We start from the raw sequence: 21,186 nt of genomic DNA, 5'->3' as shown, positions 1-21,186 counted from the left end.
GCATTTGATGCTTGTCAAAAAATCTAACGAGTAGGTGAAGCATTCTCCATCCTTGCGGTAGGTTTAATGACAGAGCAACGGTTTTCGTAAATGTTTTAGTTACAACAAAAGCGCATGACAAATGTTACCATAGTACCCACCCAGCTACCTACTCGGCTCTTAAGAGTAATATATTTACTGTACAAAATACATTTAGGAGTATTAACTTCAGAGTGGTTCAAAATACTTCTGTTTTCGTATATTTCAGATGTGGAACTAGGTGACCGTCGAAGGAGTGAAAGCATCGGAAGCTTCTTCGTTTTAAGCGTTTACAAGGCATACTTTTAACAATGAATTTAGAAAAAGATACTCTAGGATACGTTTTATTTGCTTAACGTTCATTGGATTAGGTCAGGGTGAAATCAGTTTCGAATCCACCCCACCCCTCCCACCCTTCTTAGATCCACCCTTGTATTTAATAGTTAATATAGAAATAAAGAGAATATGAAAATAAGGATTTTTTTTTAATTAAAAAAAAGACTATTGTGGGTATTTCCTAAATATTCTTTGTTTATGAACATAAAGTTTTTGAACTTCCACCATAGATGTAGGTGGTTCTCAAGGCCTAGCCAAGTGCAACGCAAAAGGCAATGGTCTTAAAAGATATCATCCAATTTAATCAAATCGATATCTCAGAAGATCCGACAAACATCGGTTCAATTGTATGGTTTGCTGACGTTTTGAAATTCCCTATCCACCTTTTTGCAGCCTATCACATAAAGCATTGCATTTCACGTATGAGAGTTATCGTTGGCAACCACATGTTCCGAATGATATTTTTCTCTTTTAGCAGTATAGAAGCTGTAATCTGGTTGGTGAAACGAAAGGTCAACATAACATTAACTCTTAGCATTGCCTATCAGATCTACATATTGCTAAGTGGAACTCGGTTTTCATCATATATCTCTAAAAGCAAAACATGACCGTGGAGTACAACGAAAATAAACATGAACAGTTCTGATATAAAACTTCATCTTTGGTATTTAGTATTGTTAAAAAAATATTGTTGACAAAAATACATTTTGGAATTATTTTATTCATTTTATTCCTGAAATGTTCCATATAAAAGCGAATCATGTTTCCATTTATATTCACTAATGTGAAACTTCCTTTCGAATGTTTTTTATGTATTATTTTTTGTGTAGCCCTAGGTTATCTTCAATAGTGTCATGACCCGAATGTTTTAAGTTAGATTAGTAAATACATAATCAAAATATATAGCAGTCAACATAACGTACCAATAAACTAATACTTGTATGTAACAATCAACAAATTACATTAAAAGAGCGTGATATACATAATATAAACATTGTTCATATTAAAGAATTTATAAACTGATGTACTATCCTATCCAACAAAAATCGCGATAGAGTGAAGTGAATGAGTGTACTGTCTGAATTCAAGTAGGTAAAGAATTTGTTCATTCTTGAACTAATGCACTGGTATGAAAGTCAAGGTCAGACACATCACTTCCAAGTTACAAGCACTTGAGCATTTAAACAAACTAAGACATCTGATGTAATGTCTGAACATTCGTCGTCAAATTATGTAAATATTTACTTTAATCAACATAATGAATCTTTCAATATGACCTTTAACCAATCGTTTCGTGATGAAGTATCATTTTGCACTAAAACAAAGAACACATCCAAACCCATGTACGCACGCACACTCTCGAGCATGGACTGATAAACGTAATATACGTTACAGTTAATGCGATTACACCTTTACATTATTAGATCATCATTGGTATGAATGTACGGGAAGATACACTCAAGTGCTACAAAAGCACACATATTCATAACCCAAAAGAACTTATTAGCAGCGCCAATATATTTTCCACCACCGACTCATACCAGATAAACCACGCTGCACAAGTCTACTGATCTGTGAACACCAAACAAATGCACCATTTCCAAGATAGTAAAAAATTCTCACCAAAAAAAAGAAGGAAAAAAAAAAGGAACCCAAATGACATTCCCGAAGCTGAAGGGCTGCAAACCACTGTGATGGCGTAAAGCGACAGATATATGTTGAGCGTCCTTTTGGAATTTCCCTCATGTGGCATTTTCCTATTTTGAAATGGTGCATCTTAGGGTATCTAGACTAGATCACAGAGCTTTCATAATAAATATGGAACAGAAACGAGCAGATTGTCAAACATAGTGACAAGCGATCCACAGAAGCGGCAGAATCAGATCCCAGGGCACCCACATTCTGACGATCTGAAAATGTCAAAATGTAACGTTTATTTATTTAAATGATTGTTAATGAAATGATATATAGAGCAGAGCAGATTAAAAATAAAATAAAAGTAGGTCAATACTCTTTAATAATGTTAAATTATGTAGATATTACCGAAAATATGTATATGAGAATCACATTTTAACGTGCAGTTCAAGAAGTAAAATTTTCTTCACATTTTGAAAACTATAAGAAAGAATATGTATACCTTAAACGGTACAATTAGAGCATTTGGTATATGTTATCTTTTCACGACTACGACAATAGTTGTCAAAAAGACAAGGTAGCAAAAAAGACGGTAGCAAACCCTTATATTAAGTAACCATAATTTGCTTTTTTATGTCAAGATAATGTGTTTATGTAACGAAATTTATTTGAAAGTTATAACCAAAGCAGTTTGAAAACAGTGGATGTTAAAGTTGGAATTACCCGTGCTGCGGTAAGTACCAAACAAATTTTCTGCAATTCTGTAATGTTCTTTTAGCTCTGACATCTTTATTCTCCTATCCCGTAACGTTGTTGTGGTGAGATATCATACCGAGAAAAACGTTCGCAAATTAATTTATTTTCGTTTGGTCAAGGAAATACACTGAAAACATTTTTCAGCAATGGCGTCGGTAAATTATTATTAGGAATAATAGACCAGTTTACAATTCTCAATTGTGCATACTCTGAACGATGATCTATGACATTCGAAAAAGAGACAGTCTCATGATGCAAGTGAAGAAAGAATTGTAGAATTTCGTTAATTGTATATAAGTAATGCATTCTTCATTTATATTTCCTTTCCATAACTCTTTTATCTATGAAAAATGGAAATAAAGGTTGGTGATGATGTAAGGCATGATCAAGGCGAAAGTGTAAACTTGTATAATCCTTTGCAGATGCTGACAACAAACACACCGTACAATTTGCCACATTTGCATAATGCTTCGCCCACTCGTAGACTTTATCTATTACATTTGACATCTGACAAGTAAGCCAAATAAATTGTAAATATTATATAATGTGCTTCAAGTTGCCATGTGAATTTAAAACTCATTGGGCACTTACTAGCTCCAAATGAGCCATCGAGAGCTCTATTATAAACTCGTAACAACTTGGTTCACTGTAGAAGGTCGATGTAAATACAGAAAGTTAATTCGCGTAATAATTTCGTAGATGACTGTTTCAAAATAACATATCATCACTTTGTAACTGTAGCTTCTCTCTCTCTCTCTCTCTCACACACACACACACACACACACACACACACACACACACACACACACACAAATACACACACAGACACACATATATCTATCTATAATAATAACAACAATAATAATAATAATAATAATAATAATAATAATACTAATAATAATAATTAGGACTTTGTATAGCGCCTAATCTTTAGAAGCTCTAAGCGCTTTACAACATTAGACAAGACCTATAACATAAAAAACATATAATGATATGATTACAAAAAAACAAACACCATGAATTAGAAAACATAAAAAAATATTACAAAAATAAAAATAAAAATACTATCTATCTATCTATCTGTCTATCTACCTACCTATCTATATACCTACCTACCTATCTATCTATCTATCTATCTATCTATCTATCTATCTATCTATCTATCTATCTTACTTACTTACTTACTTACCTGGTAATATGTTATTGTGCCCGTTTGGTTGCAGAGGGCGCATTTTGTTTTTGTTGATAGGAATACTGTTTGGACCGGAAATATCAACATTAACTTTGCTGCTTGGTGGTCTCGTAGGTATCATTTGGACTTCCAAAGATCGTGTAGTGAATATGGGCTCTTTGTTCGAGTAATCTAAAACAAATAAACATACATGGAGATAATATGCTCCTTTTGAATCATTTATTTGACCGTTTCTTTTCAATTTAAAAAATACACAGACAAACGTGAGCTTTCAAAAATGCACCGGAGTTGTTAAGTTTCACCACAATACAAATTTGTATGCTATATTTAAGTGTACTTGCCGGTGTCCTTGTTGAATATATTGTGAATACATTACGCTGGCACAGTAATTATTTTTTTTAAAAAAAATATAAAATGCTCCAAATCAGTATTATCTGCAAAATGTGACATCTGCTTGGCTAATCGTATAAATACTGACCAATCTGTTCGGCTGATGTTTAAGAACTGACTAATCTGTTTGGCTGATGTTTATGCACTGGCCAATCAGATGTCAGAACTCGAGCCAGAGCATCAGCGTAAAAATGTATAACATACTGGCTTGAAAATGTTCTGTCAGCTTTTGACGTCAAATTGCCTTGATAGTATCTGAATTGATTTCGACATGTTTTAATTTATCTAGGGAATGCAGGGTAATTGTTAACATGCTTTAATGTATTTAGACATGTGGGGTGATTGGGGCGAGTCTATTAGAAAAGCAGTTTTCCTTTCAAACGATCGCGAGGTGTAAAGGTAAGGTGGAAGAGACTGACAAGTTCCTGAGATTGCGCCAAGAGACATGTCTTGAATCGACGGCAAATTATTTGATATGCTCAAGTGACTTTGTCGACGTCACTTCTCTGAAGAAGTCTAAGTAAACTTAAATCTAATCTACTGCACAGACCCCTCTGTGTCACATTCATTCTCAGTATTATTTTGTAGCTACCCTAAATATTAAACAAAAATGCGTCTCCATTCCTGATGGAGGACCCTGGCCTCACTGTTGATGTAAGCACCAGCTGTTGTTACTGTCAATAGAAATGTTGAAAACAAGCGTTAGTCATTAATACAAGGGCACTAATGTCTCCTCGAAACATTTTTGTATACATAGTATAGTCGCACGTGCAATTCTACTATCCCACTAATAGGATTCAAGTTACCATGCCGTAATATTTAAACCGAGTTTACTTGTGAGCACATTTAGTAACATAATTATGTACCACACACAAAATCCTCACGCTAAATTTAAACTTGATTGAAAAAAGAAATTCACCATTTTCTTTACCTACTTTGAACTTAAAATTGCTTTCGAGCTTAAGTTTTGAATGATTCATTCGTTTAAAATGAATCTCCTTTTTTTCCTACACTTTCTTTTTGGCTGCCATAGTCGAAGTTATTTCCTTCGTTCTTTTCTGATTTTGTTATATATCAATGATCAAGAAACAATTACCAACGTTCTGTCATGTCATACATCCTTTTGGAGGGAGGGATGGAGAAGGGTGTCTAAATGGAATGTTGATGCACATATTTTTCTTTCCTTTTTGTCATGTAAAAGTTAAAAGCAATGAATTTCTGTGTTGATTCCCTTTCAGCATGGACAATTCCATGATACACATGTCAATATACCTTTGATTAAAGTCTAAGTGGAATTGATTAACATTTGTTGATAAACAGTATAAGCAAAATGGGAATGTGCAAGTATACTTAATAGTATTAGGAAACTGAGAATGTGGTAGGAAGATCTCCACCCTGTCGCTCTAACTGGCCAAATTAGAAATTGATAAAAGTAAGAGCAACCAGACGAGAACAGATGAAAAAGTAAAATACTATTAAAGCTTCGAATCACGTGTAGCATTTTAAGAAAACGATGGCACAAGGGAAATGATCATTTATTCAATGAAACTTGACTCATAAATTCAAAAGGAGATAATAAAGTTTTAAATATTCTTTTTTTATTTTCAAAAATATACTCGTCAACCAACCGTACAAAACCATGCTCTCCCGATCGTCACCGTGGGAATTTTTCGAGACACACGTATATGTCCCAAAGTCATCGGCTGTGAGTTCTTTGATGCGTAGACTTAGGATCTTGGTGTCCGGAATGTCAGCCGTGTACAATTCCAGAAAGTACTTGTCCTGATTCTTCATGGTCAGTTGGATACCGTCTTTTTCCCAATACATAACGCCATGAGGATTGGCTGTAATGTCGCACTCTAAGAATGTCTCCCGTCCCGGGTATTGGCCCAGTCGTTTTGAAGACACGCGTACCTCCGGGGCAACTACAACATACAATGTATTTTCAATAGAGAAACAATGGCATAATAAACAAAAACTTCTTCGATGATGAAAGGTGCTTCGGATAAAAGAATATTAGTTGAGAGAGAGAGAGAGAGAGAGAGAGTTAGAGATTAAGTTTGTTAGCATTCACAAGTTGCATTTTCCAATGGTAATTTTGGGGCATGCATATTGCATCCTCCCCGGTGATTGGCAGGTATATTATCTCGTACATGGTATTATTATAATATAATAAATGGAAAGTAAATTATAATTACTATAAATTATTATTATAAATTTTAATTCATTTGATTTATAACTTTCCATTTATTACTTTCTAAGGTGTGCCTTATTATTTTACTTGTTTGGATACAACACAATATTATACTTTGAATGCCTTTTCCTCGTAATGAATTTGAAGATATTACAAATTTGTGTTCATACAATATTGAATATCTACAAACAAAAAAGAATCTACACAAGAACCACGAGACTAAAGAAAATGTCGTGAGTGTGAGACAGAAAGACAGTCTTACATAAGACTTCAACCTTCATATGGCGGGCAACTGCTGGTTCTATACCGTTGTATGCCTCACATTCGTATATTCCACCGCATTCACGAGTAATATTATGGATTAACAAAACCTCTCCCGGTGTACCGATTTCTGAAGAATAAATAAAATAAATGATCAGCTCTGTCATACTTGTACTTTCTAAATCAACAGGATAAAAACTCTGAAACTAGCATTTTAAAAATTGGTTTTGGTGTTTGCAAAAGATCGTGCGGAAGAAATATATATAAACTCAATCATCAATCGAGGATAGAAACTATTTTACAACAAAGAGAATTTCTTCCGCTGTCGATAAACTACAAAATTTGTTGACTTGAGCAGAACAAATCGTCATTTTGAACGAGAGTTCTGGTTCAAAACGAAAAAAAAAAAAAAAAAAAAAAATCCAGTTTAACTGGCTCGCTGATGATTAATTTTCAGTTGATCTTCCACACAGTGTAACCGTAATTTCAGACATATAATAATGTTTACTAAAAGTCTACATTACTAGAAGTAGAGCCACAGACGTGTTTTCATGCTCTACCATTCCCCAGTAAACACTGAAGTGTGGTGTGATTGAAGCATAATTTAAACGAGTCATTTACCCGGCAAAATGGAAGCGTATATTGAGAAGGTTTAAACTATGTTCATTTTAAGTCGGTCATAAATTCACAGGATGAGAATGGTAGTCTGCACCACCGGCCTGGAAATCTTCCGGTTTCCTGGTGGTATAGTTTGATCCTGCAAGTTCGTGCAACTAACACAGCTTACTCTAGCAATCAGCAGATCAGAAGAAATATGAGGTGATCACTGAGGTAGCGGAAACAGGAAAACCAAAAGGAAATCACATATTTACATTGGGCGACGACTAGACTGCTTCCCTGTCTCTGTTGTTATAAAGTAAAAACTGTTACACAAGCGAACACAGGTCAAGGGTCATACTCCTTACTATGGGTTATCTCACCTTGGTACGATAATGCCACCGCACAATACTGTACATACGGTGGTAAAATATCACAGGAAGAAACGTATACTTATCTGTTAACTTGACGACACTTAATTCAGATTGTATTTACTGTCTTTTATGTTCTTTTACATCTTTGGTGCAGAATCTGAAGCTTTTGTATAACAAGTTGGAGCAAAAATTCATTTGATTTATTACTTTCCATGATGAAATAGAAGGCCGATACCTTATAAGGTTGCACTTGACCAGTCCTCGTGATATATCAAACACGTCACAATGTAACAAGTCTGAACCGCAACATTGAGTCTGGTTCCTTGATATACTTCAGTGGCTGTATTGGGAAAAACAAAATAAAGACGAGGCTAGCTTCCCGTGTACTTATCAACAGGGACAACGAACTCGGGCTTTGACGCATGCAGGTGTATGACCTTGGATGTAAATAGTGGCCAATTTTAAACTGCTTTCAATCCAGAAGTTGTTAATACTGATAAATGATTGATATCCATGCTATTTTCAACATGTAGCGGATGTTCGTCCGCCAAAAACTTATCAATTTCTGAAATATCATTACAATTAACCCCAGTCTGTTTCAGTCTTGGCCTGCTGTGCCCAGACTGCAGGTGCATAACGAAATTGCTCATATCAGTCTGGATAAAACACGGTAAATCTGCCCGCCCTTGTTTACATCATGGGGATACGTTTAGATTTTATCACATTATTATAATGATGCCAGAAATGGCACAAGGCAGTTACGCAACTAGATTGGCATTAAAGCATTCTTTCTGACTGACATATACGTTAGTTGCACTTACCTTGGAAGTGTGTATTGACAAGCGTCGTTTTCATTATTAAATTACATTAAATGTCCTTTGGTTTAAACTCAATGAGCCGTCAAGCGTCCCAAAATTAGTTAAGTCGTAGATGATTTGAAAGCCGTGATGTCGTTGGAAGTACAATATTCCAGTGTATAATCACCACACCCAAAAGTGAATACAAAGCGACGTTTAATAATTGGTTTAACAGACTGAGAAAGTGTGTAGATGCGTACTTTGAGGGGATGCAACGATGTACTATTCACTAACAGCACTTTGTTGTATATTAGTAACAGCTGGAATTTGCTAACTTGATACAGTATAGTCCGATAAATTACGACCACCCACCACCCAAATCTGCATTGAATCTTATGGACAATATGTGGACCTGATGTCCGCTGTTAATTAAAATGTGCAATTTTGCATGCAAATCTTTCCGGAACAGGGTAATTAGTAACAGCGAAATTTAAATTGGCCATAGGACCAATGGTTGTGCTATTCCACATGGATTTACAAGTCACCAAAAAATAAGATTTGCTCCGGAAATATAATGCACATATCACCAATAGAACCTTTCAGCTGACGGTAGCTCCACAGCCTCGAGAAATACCGGTAAGTGTATACAATGTACACCGATGTGTGCAGCCAAAATTTATTGCATATTTTTGCAGCTTTTAATGAATAGGCGATATCAGCCCCTAAACCAAAAATCAATATCATCATGGGGGAGGGGCTGGTTTGTCGGCCTAGATGCATTGCGAAGTGAAGAAATAAAAATGTTAAGGACGAAGACGATCAAAGCTGTTTTGTTAATTTAACCGGCGAGAACACCTGACTTTATCTATTAACAATTCGAAAACATTATTCCTCATGTATTTGACAGATCCCAAATTTTTATCTAATACGAGTTTTATTTTTTTTTTACTGTATAGATTGAGGATATTGATTTTTATTTATTCATTGTCAACATTGTCAAGACGGTGACTAGGCCGGCGCTGATTTTTTTTTTTTATGACAACCGGATCTCCAGAACGAGGGGAGCGTAAAATACAGGGTAACAGGGTACCTATCCATGAAGCACGTATATATATATATATATATATATATATATATATATATATATATATATATATATATATATATATTCATGAAACTATGCTAGATGCTGCTTTTAGGAGAAATTCGTACTTAATTTTTATATTTTTTCCCCGATTTTTGACTACCTATAAAATGACATGCAAATTAAAGACTGTCCACCATAAATATCGTAGCACGTATTTTATATTACCAAATCTTTGTACTTCAAACTTAAACAAGGTGAAATGGCGTCCAAATAAAAATTGACTGCTGACATTTGTCTGACACGATGATATTTGTCTTCTAGTAAATGTTCAAACACAGAACTAAGACTCGAAAAGAACTACACGTCTTTTAATAATGCTAGATTAAATTATTAAACAGTGAGATGAACAAACTTCAATACAAATGACAAATGCCATGAAAATATCAGTTAGCTTTAAAGAAAAAGAAAAATGACATTTTTGTGATAGTGTGACGTAGACTTTCCAGAGGCATTTGGCGACAAAGATTTTAAGGGATAAACTGAGAACACTTCCTTCATATTTTACGCTCGTTATGTATGAGCGCCAAAGAAAACAGGTACGAAATTGTTACATGTGTCAGATGGTTACATACAAAAACATGCATGAAATATATATACGTTTTAGATGGTTACAAACAAGAACGAGTATAAAAATCAATATATATATATATATATATATATATATATATATATATATATATATATATATATATATATATATATATATGTCAGATGGTTACAAACGAGAACACTTAAGAAATCTGCATATGTGTTACATGGTTACGAAAAGTATCAAGTATCTTCGGGAAAAATCAAACACGTTCTCCAATGCGCTGGTGGTTTTGGTGGGTGGGTGAGTGGTGGTGGCTTTGAGGAATTTTCAGATGCGGAAGTCTAGTGTAATTTGATATATTGTAAGAACGCAAAGAGCTTTTCGAGATTACTAACAAGTTAATGTCAAGGAACAAATCTACACCACTTCCAACTACCTTCCCTCCAGTCGACCTTCCGGACATGTTTGCAAATTTCATCCGTGACAAAGTACAAACCATTAGAGATAAGCTTGACACCACAATTTCAATTGACTCGTCGTCACCATACAGTTGGGATACAGAATTTGAGCGGCAACCATTAGCAGCATTTGAACCCGTTTCTATGGATTTCGTACGTACAATCGTGATGATGAGTGCACCAAAGTCATGTGAACTTGATCCAGTTCCAACATCACTGATGCTTGAGTGCTTAGATCCAGTATTGCCTTCACTAACTGATGTTATTAATACCTCTCTCTCATCAGGGGAATTCCCATCATTTTTCAAAACTGCCATTGTAAAGCCTCTGCTGAAGAAACCAACACTAGACCATAACGATTTAAACGATTTAAAGAACTACCGCCCAGTTTCTAATCTCCCATTCATATAAAAAATCTTAGAAAAGGTTGTTCTATCCCAGCGTGTATCTCATCTAAATTCAAACAGTCTCTTTAGCAATGTACAATCTGCATATCGCCCTTGCCACAGTACTGAAACTACTCTTCTAAAAGTAATTAATGACATTCTTTCTGCGTTGGATAGCGGAAAGATTACAGTCCTCACCCTCCTTGATTTGTCTGCAGCATTTGACACAATAGACCATGATGTATTACTTCACCGTCTCCAGCATGTATTTGGCGTTCATGGTACAGCCTTACTGTGGTTCAAGTCCTACTTGGTCGACAGGACACAAATTGTATCTGCAAATGGAATACACTCCAGCCCAGTTGATCTATGTTTTGGTGTTCCACAGGGGCTGTTCTTGGACCTGTTCTCTTCATTCTGTACACTCAGTCGCTCTCAATTGTCACAGATCATCATCCAGTGTCTCACCAATTTTACGCTGATGACACCCAAATATACAAATCTAGCCACCCAACTGAAGTTGATGCTACCATCCAAGGTGTAGAGAGGTGCATTTCTGATCTGAAATCATGGATGACGTGAAACAAGCTGCAGATGAATGATGATAAAACTGAGGCCATTCTGATCACAACACAAAGACTTTCTCATTCACATCCTTTACCTCACACAATAAATATCAGCAACACCAACATTAAATTCACACAATCAGTACGAAACCTAGATGTTACTCTGTACAGTACTCTCACATTGCACCAACATGTCATGAACATATGTAAGGCTGCATATCTTGAGCTGAGACACATCAGCTCAATTCGCAAATATCTTTCAGCTGATGCCACTAAAACACTTGTGTGTTCATTAGTACTTTCAAGACTGGACTATTGTAACTCAATTCTGTCTGGTTCATCTCAGTATCTGCTCCAGGAACTTCAAAAAATTCACAGCTGCTCGGATCATATTTAGAGTACCACGATCAGAGCACACCTCCCCGCTGCTCTGTACCCTACACTGGCTATCCCTTCGATCCAGAATCAAACACAAAATTTGTTCTCTGTGCTACGTTTCACTGTCGGACTCGAGTCCAACATACCTATCCGACCTCACCCATGTGTACACACCAGCAAGATACTTACGCTCCTCTTCTGACAATCGTATCCTTATTATTCCCACTATGAAAACAAAGTCATATGAACAGCGTTCTTTTGCATACTAGGGCCCAGCAACGTGGAATGAATTGCCCACTGAACTTAGACACAAAGACACAGTGATCCCATTCAAGAGTGCTCTCAAAACTCACTTATTTCGACTGCAAGAACAAACTTAAAGACCTAATAATGATTCCTACCTTAAATATTCTCAGCATGTTTTTTATGTTTTCTAATTTCATGGTGTTTGTTTTTGTAATCATATCATTATATATTTTTTATCTTATTGGTGTTGTCTAATGTAGTAAAGCGCTTAGAGCTTCTAAAGATTAGGCGCTATACAAAGTCCTCATTATTGTTATTATTATTATTATTATTATTATTAGGAACAAAATTAACTATTCATACCTCAGTGTTTCATTATCTATCATATGTACTTATGTTGCAGTAGGCATGTATTGATTACGGTCTAAAAATACTCTTACACATTAATTTATAGCTAATTTGGTGGATAGAATCGGACCTTATCCAACTTTGTTCTTTAATAGCTCCTAATCGCTTCACTGTTTCAAAGGCTCACATCGCAGATCTCATCTGCCCACTGGTACCGATTTGAAACAATTATGATATTTTATCTTCCAAAGCGTTTTTGATCCGTGGTGCTCGGCACACTTCCATTGAGATCCATAAAATGGGCCATATTCTCGATCTTCATTGTTCGTTAATGACACGTTTTTGTACTAAATGCTTGTACAGAGCTGAACCTAAAAAGAATTAAATTAATTACTATTAATTAAATTTATATTTGAAAAGTTGGCTTTAACATTTCTAAAATTCCGTGATAGCATCACGCCTAGTGATAGTCAGTTCTGTATAGAAAAAAATATACCACAGTAAAATTTACACAGCTTTACCAAATTTTTTTCGTTCTCATTTGTTTCTTGGTGACCTTTCTTTCCCCTGTAATTACGATGTTATAATCCCCGTTTCTATTTTGGTAACGTCTAACAACTGCGTGTTATGCACACGTGAATGCACACAGTGGACGTTGACGTTGACAGAAACTTTTCGGGGACGGGGGATGGGCGAAGTTCAAATCAAAGGGTTGAGCCTTCAAAGCGATACCAATAGGGTCATGAGGAGATACAACTTCCCACAGTGGGATTTGGTTGGTTGAATATTCGGGGACTTTGTTTAGCAATGTTTTTCAGGTAAAATATGCTTCCTTTTATGTTCTAATCTATGTATATTTTGCAGAATCCAAATTTTTTGTTGAATTATTCCTGTATAAGCTCCGCAATTAAAAAAAAAATCAGCGTGAAGGGAAAAACACAGTTGCGGTACTGCAGTGTAGTTAATGAGGCAGTACACTACAATGTAACCTTTCTAAAGCGCCACCAAATGGACTGAAAAAATTGTGTATGGTTAAAACGGGTAACTCTTGAGAAAAGGTTTAACATATTGAGGAGAAACTCGCTTGATACGATAGGTGTTAGTCCAAGGGAGATAACTGTTACAGTACATTGCACTGCCAGAAAAGTAGCGAGAAAATTAAAATCCTTGCAATATGAAGTTATGCTTTTTGACAGCTTAGTCAAAATCCTACTAGTCAGGTGCTCTGCATAACTACTTATTGATATTTGTGATATCAATAAATTGGCCAACAAGAAAGATGAAATTGTTCATCATGTCAACAACATGGTTTGTTCCGAGGTTATCTGCCATTAAGTGAAGAAAATTTCAAATTCTATTGAACGTCATTTATCCAGCAGTTTTTATCATCAAGGTTTAAATCCATTTATGTTTTGAATTATCTATGTCTAGGAGATAATGTGAGAATATACAGTATGCACTGTAACAACTCTACCATTGATTTTCCTCACTTTGTCCCAGTCATAACAGTTTGAGACGAACATTATGAGTTTGAGAAGTCAATGTTCTCTTATTACATACATTTCAGTGTAACTTTCAACTTTGCTGCAGACGTAAGCATAAGTAAGCGTCTAGCTTGTATAGACTATTAGATACAGGCCCCGCCAAATTTAAACTAATTCTCAACTGTTATTACAAATTTAAACTAAAGTTTTATTTAAACGGATATGAAATAGTACACGCTCTTTTAGGTATATTCTTGTTGCAGTTTTCTTGTTTTCCAGTTCTTACCCATTTTTTTTTCTACCTAACATAATAATTTTCTGCTTATTCCATACTTTGACTGGTTTTGAACACATTATAAAATGTTGCTTTGTTAACGAGTAGAGCTCATGATCAGTTTAATTCATTCCGGTCTTTAAACAGAAAAAAACTTCAAGCGTGTTCCAATTAAACAACACAATTCCGTTTAGCGAATATTTTCCAGAACATATACTATCTATGGAAAAGAGATATATTTATTCCCGTTATCATAGTAGCTCTACTTATATAGAAATATGGCGACAAGTGGAACGCATCCGAGATATTTCTGGCCCTTTTTGGAGCAGAGAAACACGTATTTTATATCATTCAATGAGATCTGGTGTATTCCCAAAACTGGTAAATTGCTAAGTAATACATTATATGAAATTGAAATTGCTATCGACTGTGAGGTCTTAATCTTTAGCAAAAAAAGCCCCCACTCACGAAAAAAACAACAACAACGTCTTATGAGGAAACGAAGCTTTAAATGCTATAAATTAAATTGTACAAAATTTGAATCTGGTGTATATGGTCTTCAATTTTATTCGATATATTTTCGAACATTATTTATATAGCTACACTGTGACGTTTTTTGCAAAAGACAAAAAGAAAGAATGATCTCACCGCAGACTAGACTATCAGCGGTAATTGACACACACACACACACACACACACACACACACACACACACACACTAACGCGTGTGAAAACTTAAAGCTGAACAGTGCTTTCAATAGATGTGTTTAGAAAAATAATCAAATCCCAAATTATCCACATAAATAATTACCGGGTATGTGCAGACATTTCTGCTGCGTGAAAATAAGACACAAGAAATGTAAATAATATGAATCGGTAACAGGGAATAAAGGCGCATTCTAAAAATTTTCAAAAAGAAAAAATCTAAATTACCATCTCAAGAACAAACATATCCTGCCATTTCATCATTATTATTACAAGTAATGTCCACGGCGAAATCAAGCAGCAAAATCACAAAATAGATGTAATACTGATAGTGCATTTCATTGCGATATATATATATATATATATATATATATATATATATATATATATATATATATATATATATATATATATATATATATATATATATATATATGTACGCATAAATTCCAAAGACTATTGACATCTATGCTGTGAAATGTTTTTTAATTTCTTCTAACTAGAGGCACCTCTTTGTCCTTACATATGAATGGAGGAAAATCCGTTGTTCCTATTCTTACGTGAGATTCTGTTGATGTTTTCTCTGGACTTAAAAAAAGCAAACCTATTTGAAAAATGCAAGCAATTAAAAAAAATAAGTTATACAAATGTACTGTTCTGTGAATTTAGTGTACGTCTTCATTGCGGATAATATTTGAGTGGTAAATACAAACCCTTAGTCATTTGATGTAATCATACAGTGGCACACAAAACGATCTACCATACTATTATGATGATGGCCATTCACGAGTTTGGTTAAAATTTGAAAACCAACCAACTCTCTCTCTCTCTCTCTCTCTCTCTCTCTCGCTCGCTCGCTCGCTCGCTTGCTCGCTCGCTCGCTCTAACTGCTATAATGATTTCTAATCTCTTGGCGGAAAAGTATCGTTCCATGTAAAGAAATAATATGTTCTACTAGGCGAAAAATGCGTTTCATAATACATCATTTCAGACAACACGAGTCGAAACGCTGCACTTGTCTTCATATGGAAAAGATCTTGACATGATACGTGTTTGTTGATCCAATTAAGATGTCGAGAGCAATGTCCTCTGAGAATCAGAGTTGTATAAATGCCAATATAAACTATATTATGAAATGGAAAACTATAGATGTGTTATGTGTCTCCTATGTATCGTCTGGGTAATGTTGACCACAAGGTCTGACAGATGCTTTGATATCAGGTTTTTCTAGCTACATGTATTATGAGCTGTGGGTGGGGGTGGGGTGAATATAATCCATCTTATGTATCAGTGTGGGATAGGAACATTCCGCCAGAGAGTAGAATTTGGATTCTTGATGTGAAATGTTCCTGTCCGATACTGAAGCATAATGAATGATCCCTTTTCTCTCATTTCTGAAAAAAAAAAAAATGATGGTCGAAGTCAAAATGGCATTTCGTGAATACTGATTAAAGTTTCAACAGAAAATATCCACTGAAAATTTCCTTACCTTAAGATGTAGCATAAACGGTTAGTAATAATTTAACAAAACAACAATTACAACAACGGCGTTTCTCTTTCAAAACTCGAAAATGGACTAAAGTGGTAACGGTCTTTAGCTAGGCTGATGTATGCGAATCGGAGATTTCAATCACTTCTAGTTTTAGAGCGTAAATGTGTTATATTTAATGTTTATCTTAATTATTGTGAATGAATGATAAGTGAGGATGGAATTCGGGTAGCTTTTGCTAATTTGTGTTCACTATGCTCTGAGCAGAAGGTTAAAAATAGTCCACTGGAGGTAATTTAGAGCTATCCTGCCCTGAAAACACAAGTATACACATAATCGGAATGTGAGAAAAGGTCAGCTTTACTTTTCTACCTATTGTCTTATTTTGCTTTGAAAACTTCCAGATTGGTGATATATACAAAAAATGTAAGCATTGGGAAACTTACTGTAAAAAAATGTATGTATGTATGTATGTATGTATGTATGTATGTATGTATGTATGTATGTATACATGTATGTATGTATATATGAACCAACTTTGTTCAGAGATGGGTATACAAAAAATGGCAGCCTACCACAATGCTTAGTTTACCCGATTGCAAAGACAAGCTATCTAATGGTATCGATCATCATTCATATTACGTTCCGTCTGCCAAAATTTGCTATTATCAGAATTTTCTTAAAACTGACTTTTCAAAGTTAATCTAAATTATGCAGGTAGCATTTTGGCATCACTGCTTTTAACTTTGTTCAAATGATACCCCGCTGCCATAAAATAAAACTACAGCTTTTACTATATATTTTTTTATTAAAAAAATCAACCTTTAACATAACTTCTTTCTTAGAACTGCGCGATCAGTAACATAACATTTATGATACAGCATCCTGACGTTTGAAACTGCAATTAATGCCGATCGCTCTCAAATATGACCGGTCTTGCAAGACTTTGGAAAAGTAAAAACAGTATTTGAAATGAAGTCTTTTCCTAACGCATGATACCATATTGAACCTTATTTTAACGCGAAGCTTTCTAAAGTCAAAACCTTTCAATTTGTTTCAGATCATGTGGATCTTAAGTGATATATGTCCACCGCGGATTACAGTACAAGCCACATAGGTCATGTATGTGCATTTACTTATTTTAAATCAAATATAAATTGTTATTTTAAACTCTAACACTAAATTTCCTTAACGAAAGTCTGTTCAGTCTTAATTATTGAATGCTCTTCACCTGAACTGTCACTAAGAAACTTCCGGACAAAATTATCTATCGCTATGGTGGCCATGTACTAAACTTGGGTCAAAATACGAGCGCGTCGAGTAGAATCGTCACAATCGAGTTTAGTACGAATTTGTTTATCAATATCCGTAGCTTTCATTGTGACATCACGACCCCGATATTCGGATTGTACTTGATCACACCTTTAGGTTCATTTCGTCCCAAACTATGTACGTACTTTAACATCGATTTTGCTGTATCGGGGCGTCCAAATAATGACCTTGCAAAGAAATATGAATGTATACGAATCCAAATGAAGTGAATACTTGCCACTTAAAGGTATATATAATCAAATTCTAAAAAATGACACCCATTATTAAAAGAGTCGGTGTTGAGTGCCTACATGACGAGTGTGACTTGTACTATAAAAGAAAGCCATTTAAACGACTTCTTGTTCTGGGCCATTTCGCCAATTTAAACTCAATCCAGCATCACAATCCTCTACGTTTCTGTAAATGATGATGATCCACCATCAAATATAGCACGTGTTACGTCAAATAAAAAAAACAACATATAAATGACGACTTCCTCAACATCCCTCATCCATACATATATGCATATATACTTACGCTGTCTTGCCCTATTTTGATTTGACAAGTTGTTTAAAATCTTGTACCACGTGATTTCAGGGGGCGGTACTCCAGTTGCATTGCAGGTCAATGTCACCTTCTCGTTCTCTCGAACACTGACATCCCCACTAGAACATTCCTCTATTATTCTTGGTGGCACTGTGAAAGTGAAGATATAAAAACCGATGTAGAAATAAAAAATGTAAAAGGATCGCAAGGTCTTTGCACCTAAGTAAGATGTTGTAAAGGAGACTGGAGTCATTGAACTGATGGGTACCAAAATGGAAGCAAACACAAAACAATCTGGGAAGGCACACTGATGATACTTACTGGAAAAGGGCGTCAAAAACGATTGTCTTTAAATATGAAATTACGGAGTACTTAACTTTAAAAGAAATGATAGTATAGTTGAGGGTTCAGGTGATCCAGATATTCTCAAACATATATCTGGTTGGTTTGCATTATATTTCGCTATTCCTGGTAAATCTTTCAACAAAGAGATTGGGGAACAAGCATGCTGACACTAACTGTAATAACAACAGCTGAATGACTATTTACAAAGTCATCAAGTTTTCAAATATTGAAGGTCACAGACTTCTCTTATCAAATGCACAACAGAGGTATGTTGGTCAGATGCGATCTCCTATCAAATGCACAACAAAGGTATGTTAGTCTGAACAGTTGCATCAGCACCACATAATTACTGAGATCACATCGGTTTTCCGTAAAAGGAAGGAAAGGAAGCCGATTTACGTCAGGTCGCAATCGCTAAGGATTTCCTTCGGTTTCATATACATTTCGTTGACTTAATAATTTTCTTTCACAGATGTGCCACTGCGGTTGATAAAATGTATGATAGCTTATCCTTATGAATCATGAGAGAGATTGGATGATGTAAAATGATGAAGCAGCGACTTATACATATAATAATTGATTCAGATAAATGCAATAAACGGACAACGAACAGTGCGAAACAAGTATCTAACTAGCCTGAGCGCTTTCGACTCTTTAATGGGTTTTATTCAAAGGGAAATACAAAACTTAGACAAGACAAACAAATAGAACAGAAAAACGGTTATGTTTGCAAAACTTTACATGGCTGTTTCTACAGGAAATAAACCTTTAAATTTATTATGTTTCAACTAGTTTATTTCAACTTGTTGCTGATACTGAAAAATATTTTTATTGACCTAGAAATCGATAAGCCATAACAACATCTGTTATTTTATGTAAATTGATGCAAGCGCAAATTATGTGCCGGATATGTCATTGTTATAGTAGTCATTATAGGCTATTAAGCAAATTTAGAAAATTAATTCTTTTAAAAATGTATCGGCTGCAAAAGATAATTTTATTTGCGCATCGCCGTCTTTTTCTAGTCTTCTTGGTTTAAACCGCTTGGTTTCAATGTTCTAAGGTGGCGTATCCAGTAAGATTCCTTTTCTTTCCTGGTTTGAGGATAACAAATATTTGGAGGTGTGGGCATTTAAACCGAAAAGGCTGATGTCACACATTTGTCATCTACATGGAAGGACCCAACAGGTAATATGCATTTAAAAAATGAATTACTGTTTATCAGAATATTTTATTAAAGTTATTTTCATTTCAATATATTTATAGTTATAGTATTTCCTGTTATTATATATATATATATATATATATATATATATATATATATATATATATATATATATATATATATATATATATATATATATATATATATATATATATATATATATATATAAATAATCATCATCAAGCGAGTTAGGCAGCTATAATTCGGTAAGAGTTGGGAATAACGGGACCTATCGCCTAGCCTTAATGCACCAAAGCCCTAATCCACTAGGTCATAAGCTCATCCCCAATAATAGAAGGGATCAAGGGTACACGAGAAGCCACTTGCAAGGCAAGCCGAATTTAACACTTATTTATATGCAGCTATCAACACTTTATCAAAGCGTGAAATATTCATTCAGTTTTATTTAGAAATTAGAATGTATGTGCCAAAGGGAGAAGAACCGGCTTATTACTGAATTCCACATTTTGTGTCCAGAGATATAAATAATATATAAAGCCATATGAACTCTTCTTTTTATGTAGAAAGTGAAATATTGAGAAAGATGAATTTTATTTACCATGTACAGTTAAAGAGACGACTTTCGTCTTGACTGGTGTTGTGTTGATTTGACAAATGTATTTTCCGGTATCATTGTAGGTGACCTTCCTGATATGTAGGTTCCAGTCCTTGATGAAGGGCCTCTCAACACTGAAGCGATCATCGTCTATAATTCGTCTGTCCTCCAGTGTCAGAATGAAGGTGTCGGCTGTTGTCCACAAGACCTACATCAAAAGTGGACGCAGAAGTTATATTACATCATCATCGTCGTCATCATCATAATTTACATCATCGTCACTGTAATTATTATTAACAATAATTATCGCAGCCATCGTCATCTTTCTTTTCCTTCTCCTCATTGTAATCCTCATTTTACATCATCACAAACATTACGAACTTATAAAATATTTTTAAAATGCTACGTTTGGCATCTATTTTGTCATACATCTTCCCCAATGCTAGAATACAAGAACGTCGAGGGAGAGGACTCATCTCCGTGATTATCGTCTATACTATGGTTGTATGCCTACCCGGTGCCACTTAGACTGTTTATATTAAACATTTATCTCAAAGTAAAACTGTGTTTGTCTTTTTCGTTCTTGACTCTCCAGGAGAAATGCGACTTGTTTATGCATCTCACATGTCGATATAGTGTG

At 34.9% G+C, this 21,186-nt stretch overlaps 1 protein-coding gene across 1 annotated transcript in view; it reads right to left on the bottom strand.

The window, feature by feature from the left end:
- Positions 1-1,057: 1,057 nt before the first annotated feature.
- LOC149801816 (limbic system-associated membrane protein-like) overlaps positions 1,058-21,186 on the bottom strand; it is a 75,681-nt gene continuing 55,552 nt past the window's right edge. Inside the window, exons 3-8 of the mRNA XM_089954353.1 lie at positions 20,550-20,754; positions 18,412-18,570; positions 6,784-6,912; positions 5,956-6,252; positions 3,935-4,108; positions 1,058-2,264 (exon numbers count right to left, since the gene is read on the bottom strand). Coding sequence (XP_089810479.1) covers positions 2,146-2,264; positions 3,935-4,108; positions 5,956-6,252; positions 6,784-6,912; positions 18,412-18,570; positions 20,550-20,754 — 1,083 coding nt within the window. The 3' untranslated portion in view covers positions 1,058-2,145. The remainder of the gene's footprint in view (positions 2,265-3,934; positions 4,109-5,955; positions 6,253-6,783; positions 6,913-18,411; positions 18,571-20,549; positions 20,755-21,186) is intronic.

The sequence above is a fragment of the Sinohyriopsis cumingii genome, chromosome 4 (assembly GCF_028554795.1).
Source record: "Sinohyriopsis cumingii isolate HCF-2022 chromosome 4, ASM2855479v2, whole genome shotgun sequence".
Lineage (NCBI taxonomy): Eukaryota > Metazoa > Mollusca > Bivalvia > Unionida > Unionidae > Sinohyriopsis > Sinohyriopsis cumingii.
This window is presented reverse-complemented; position numbering and strand designations above follow the sequence as displayed.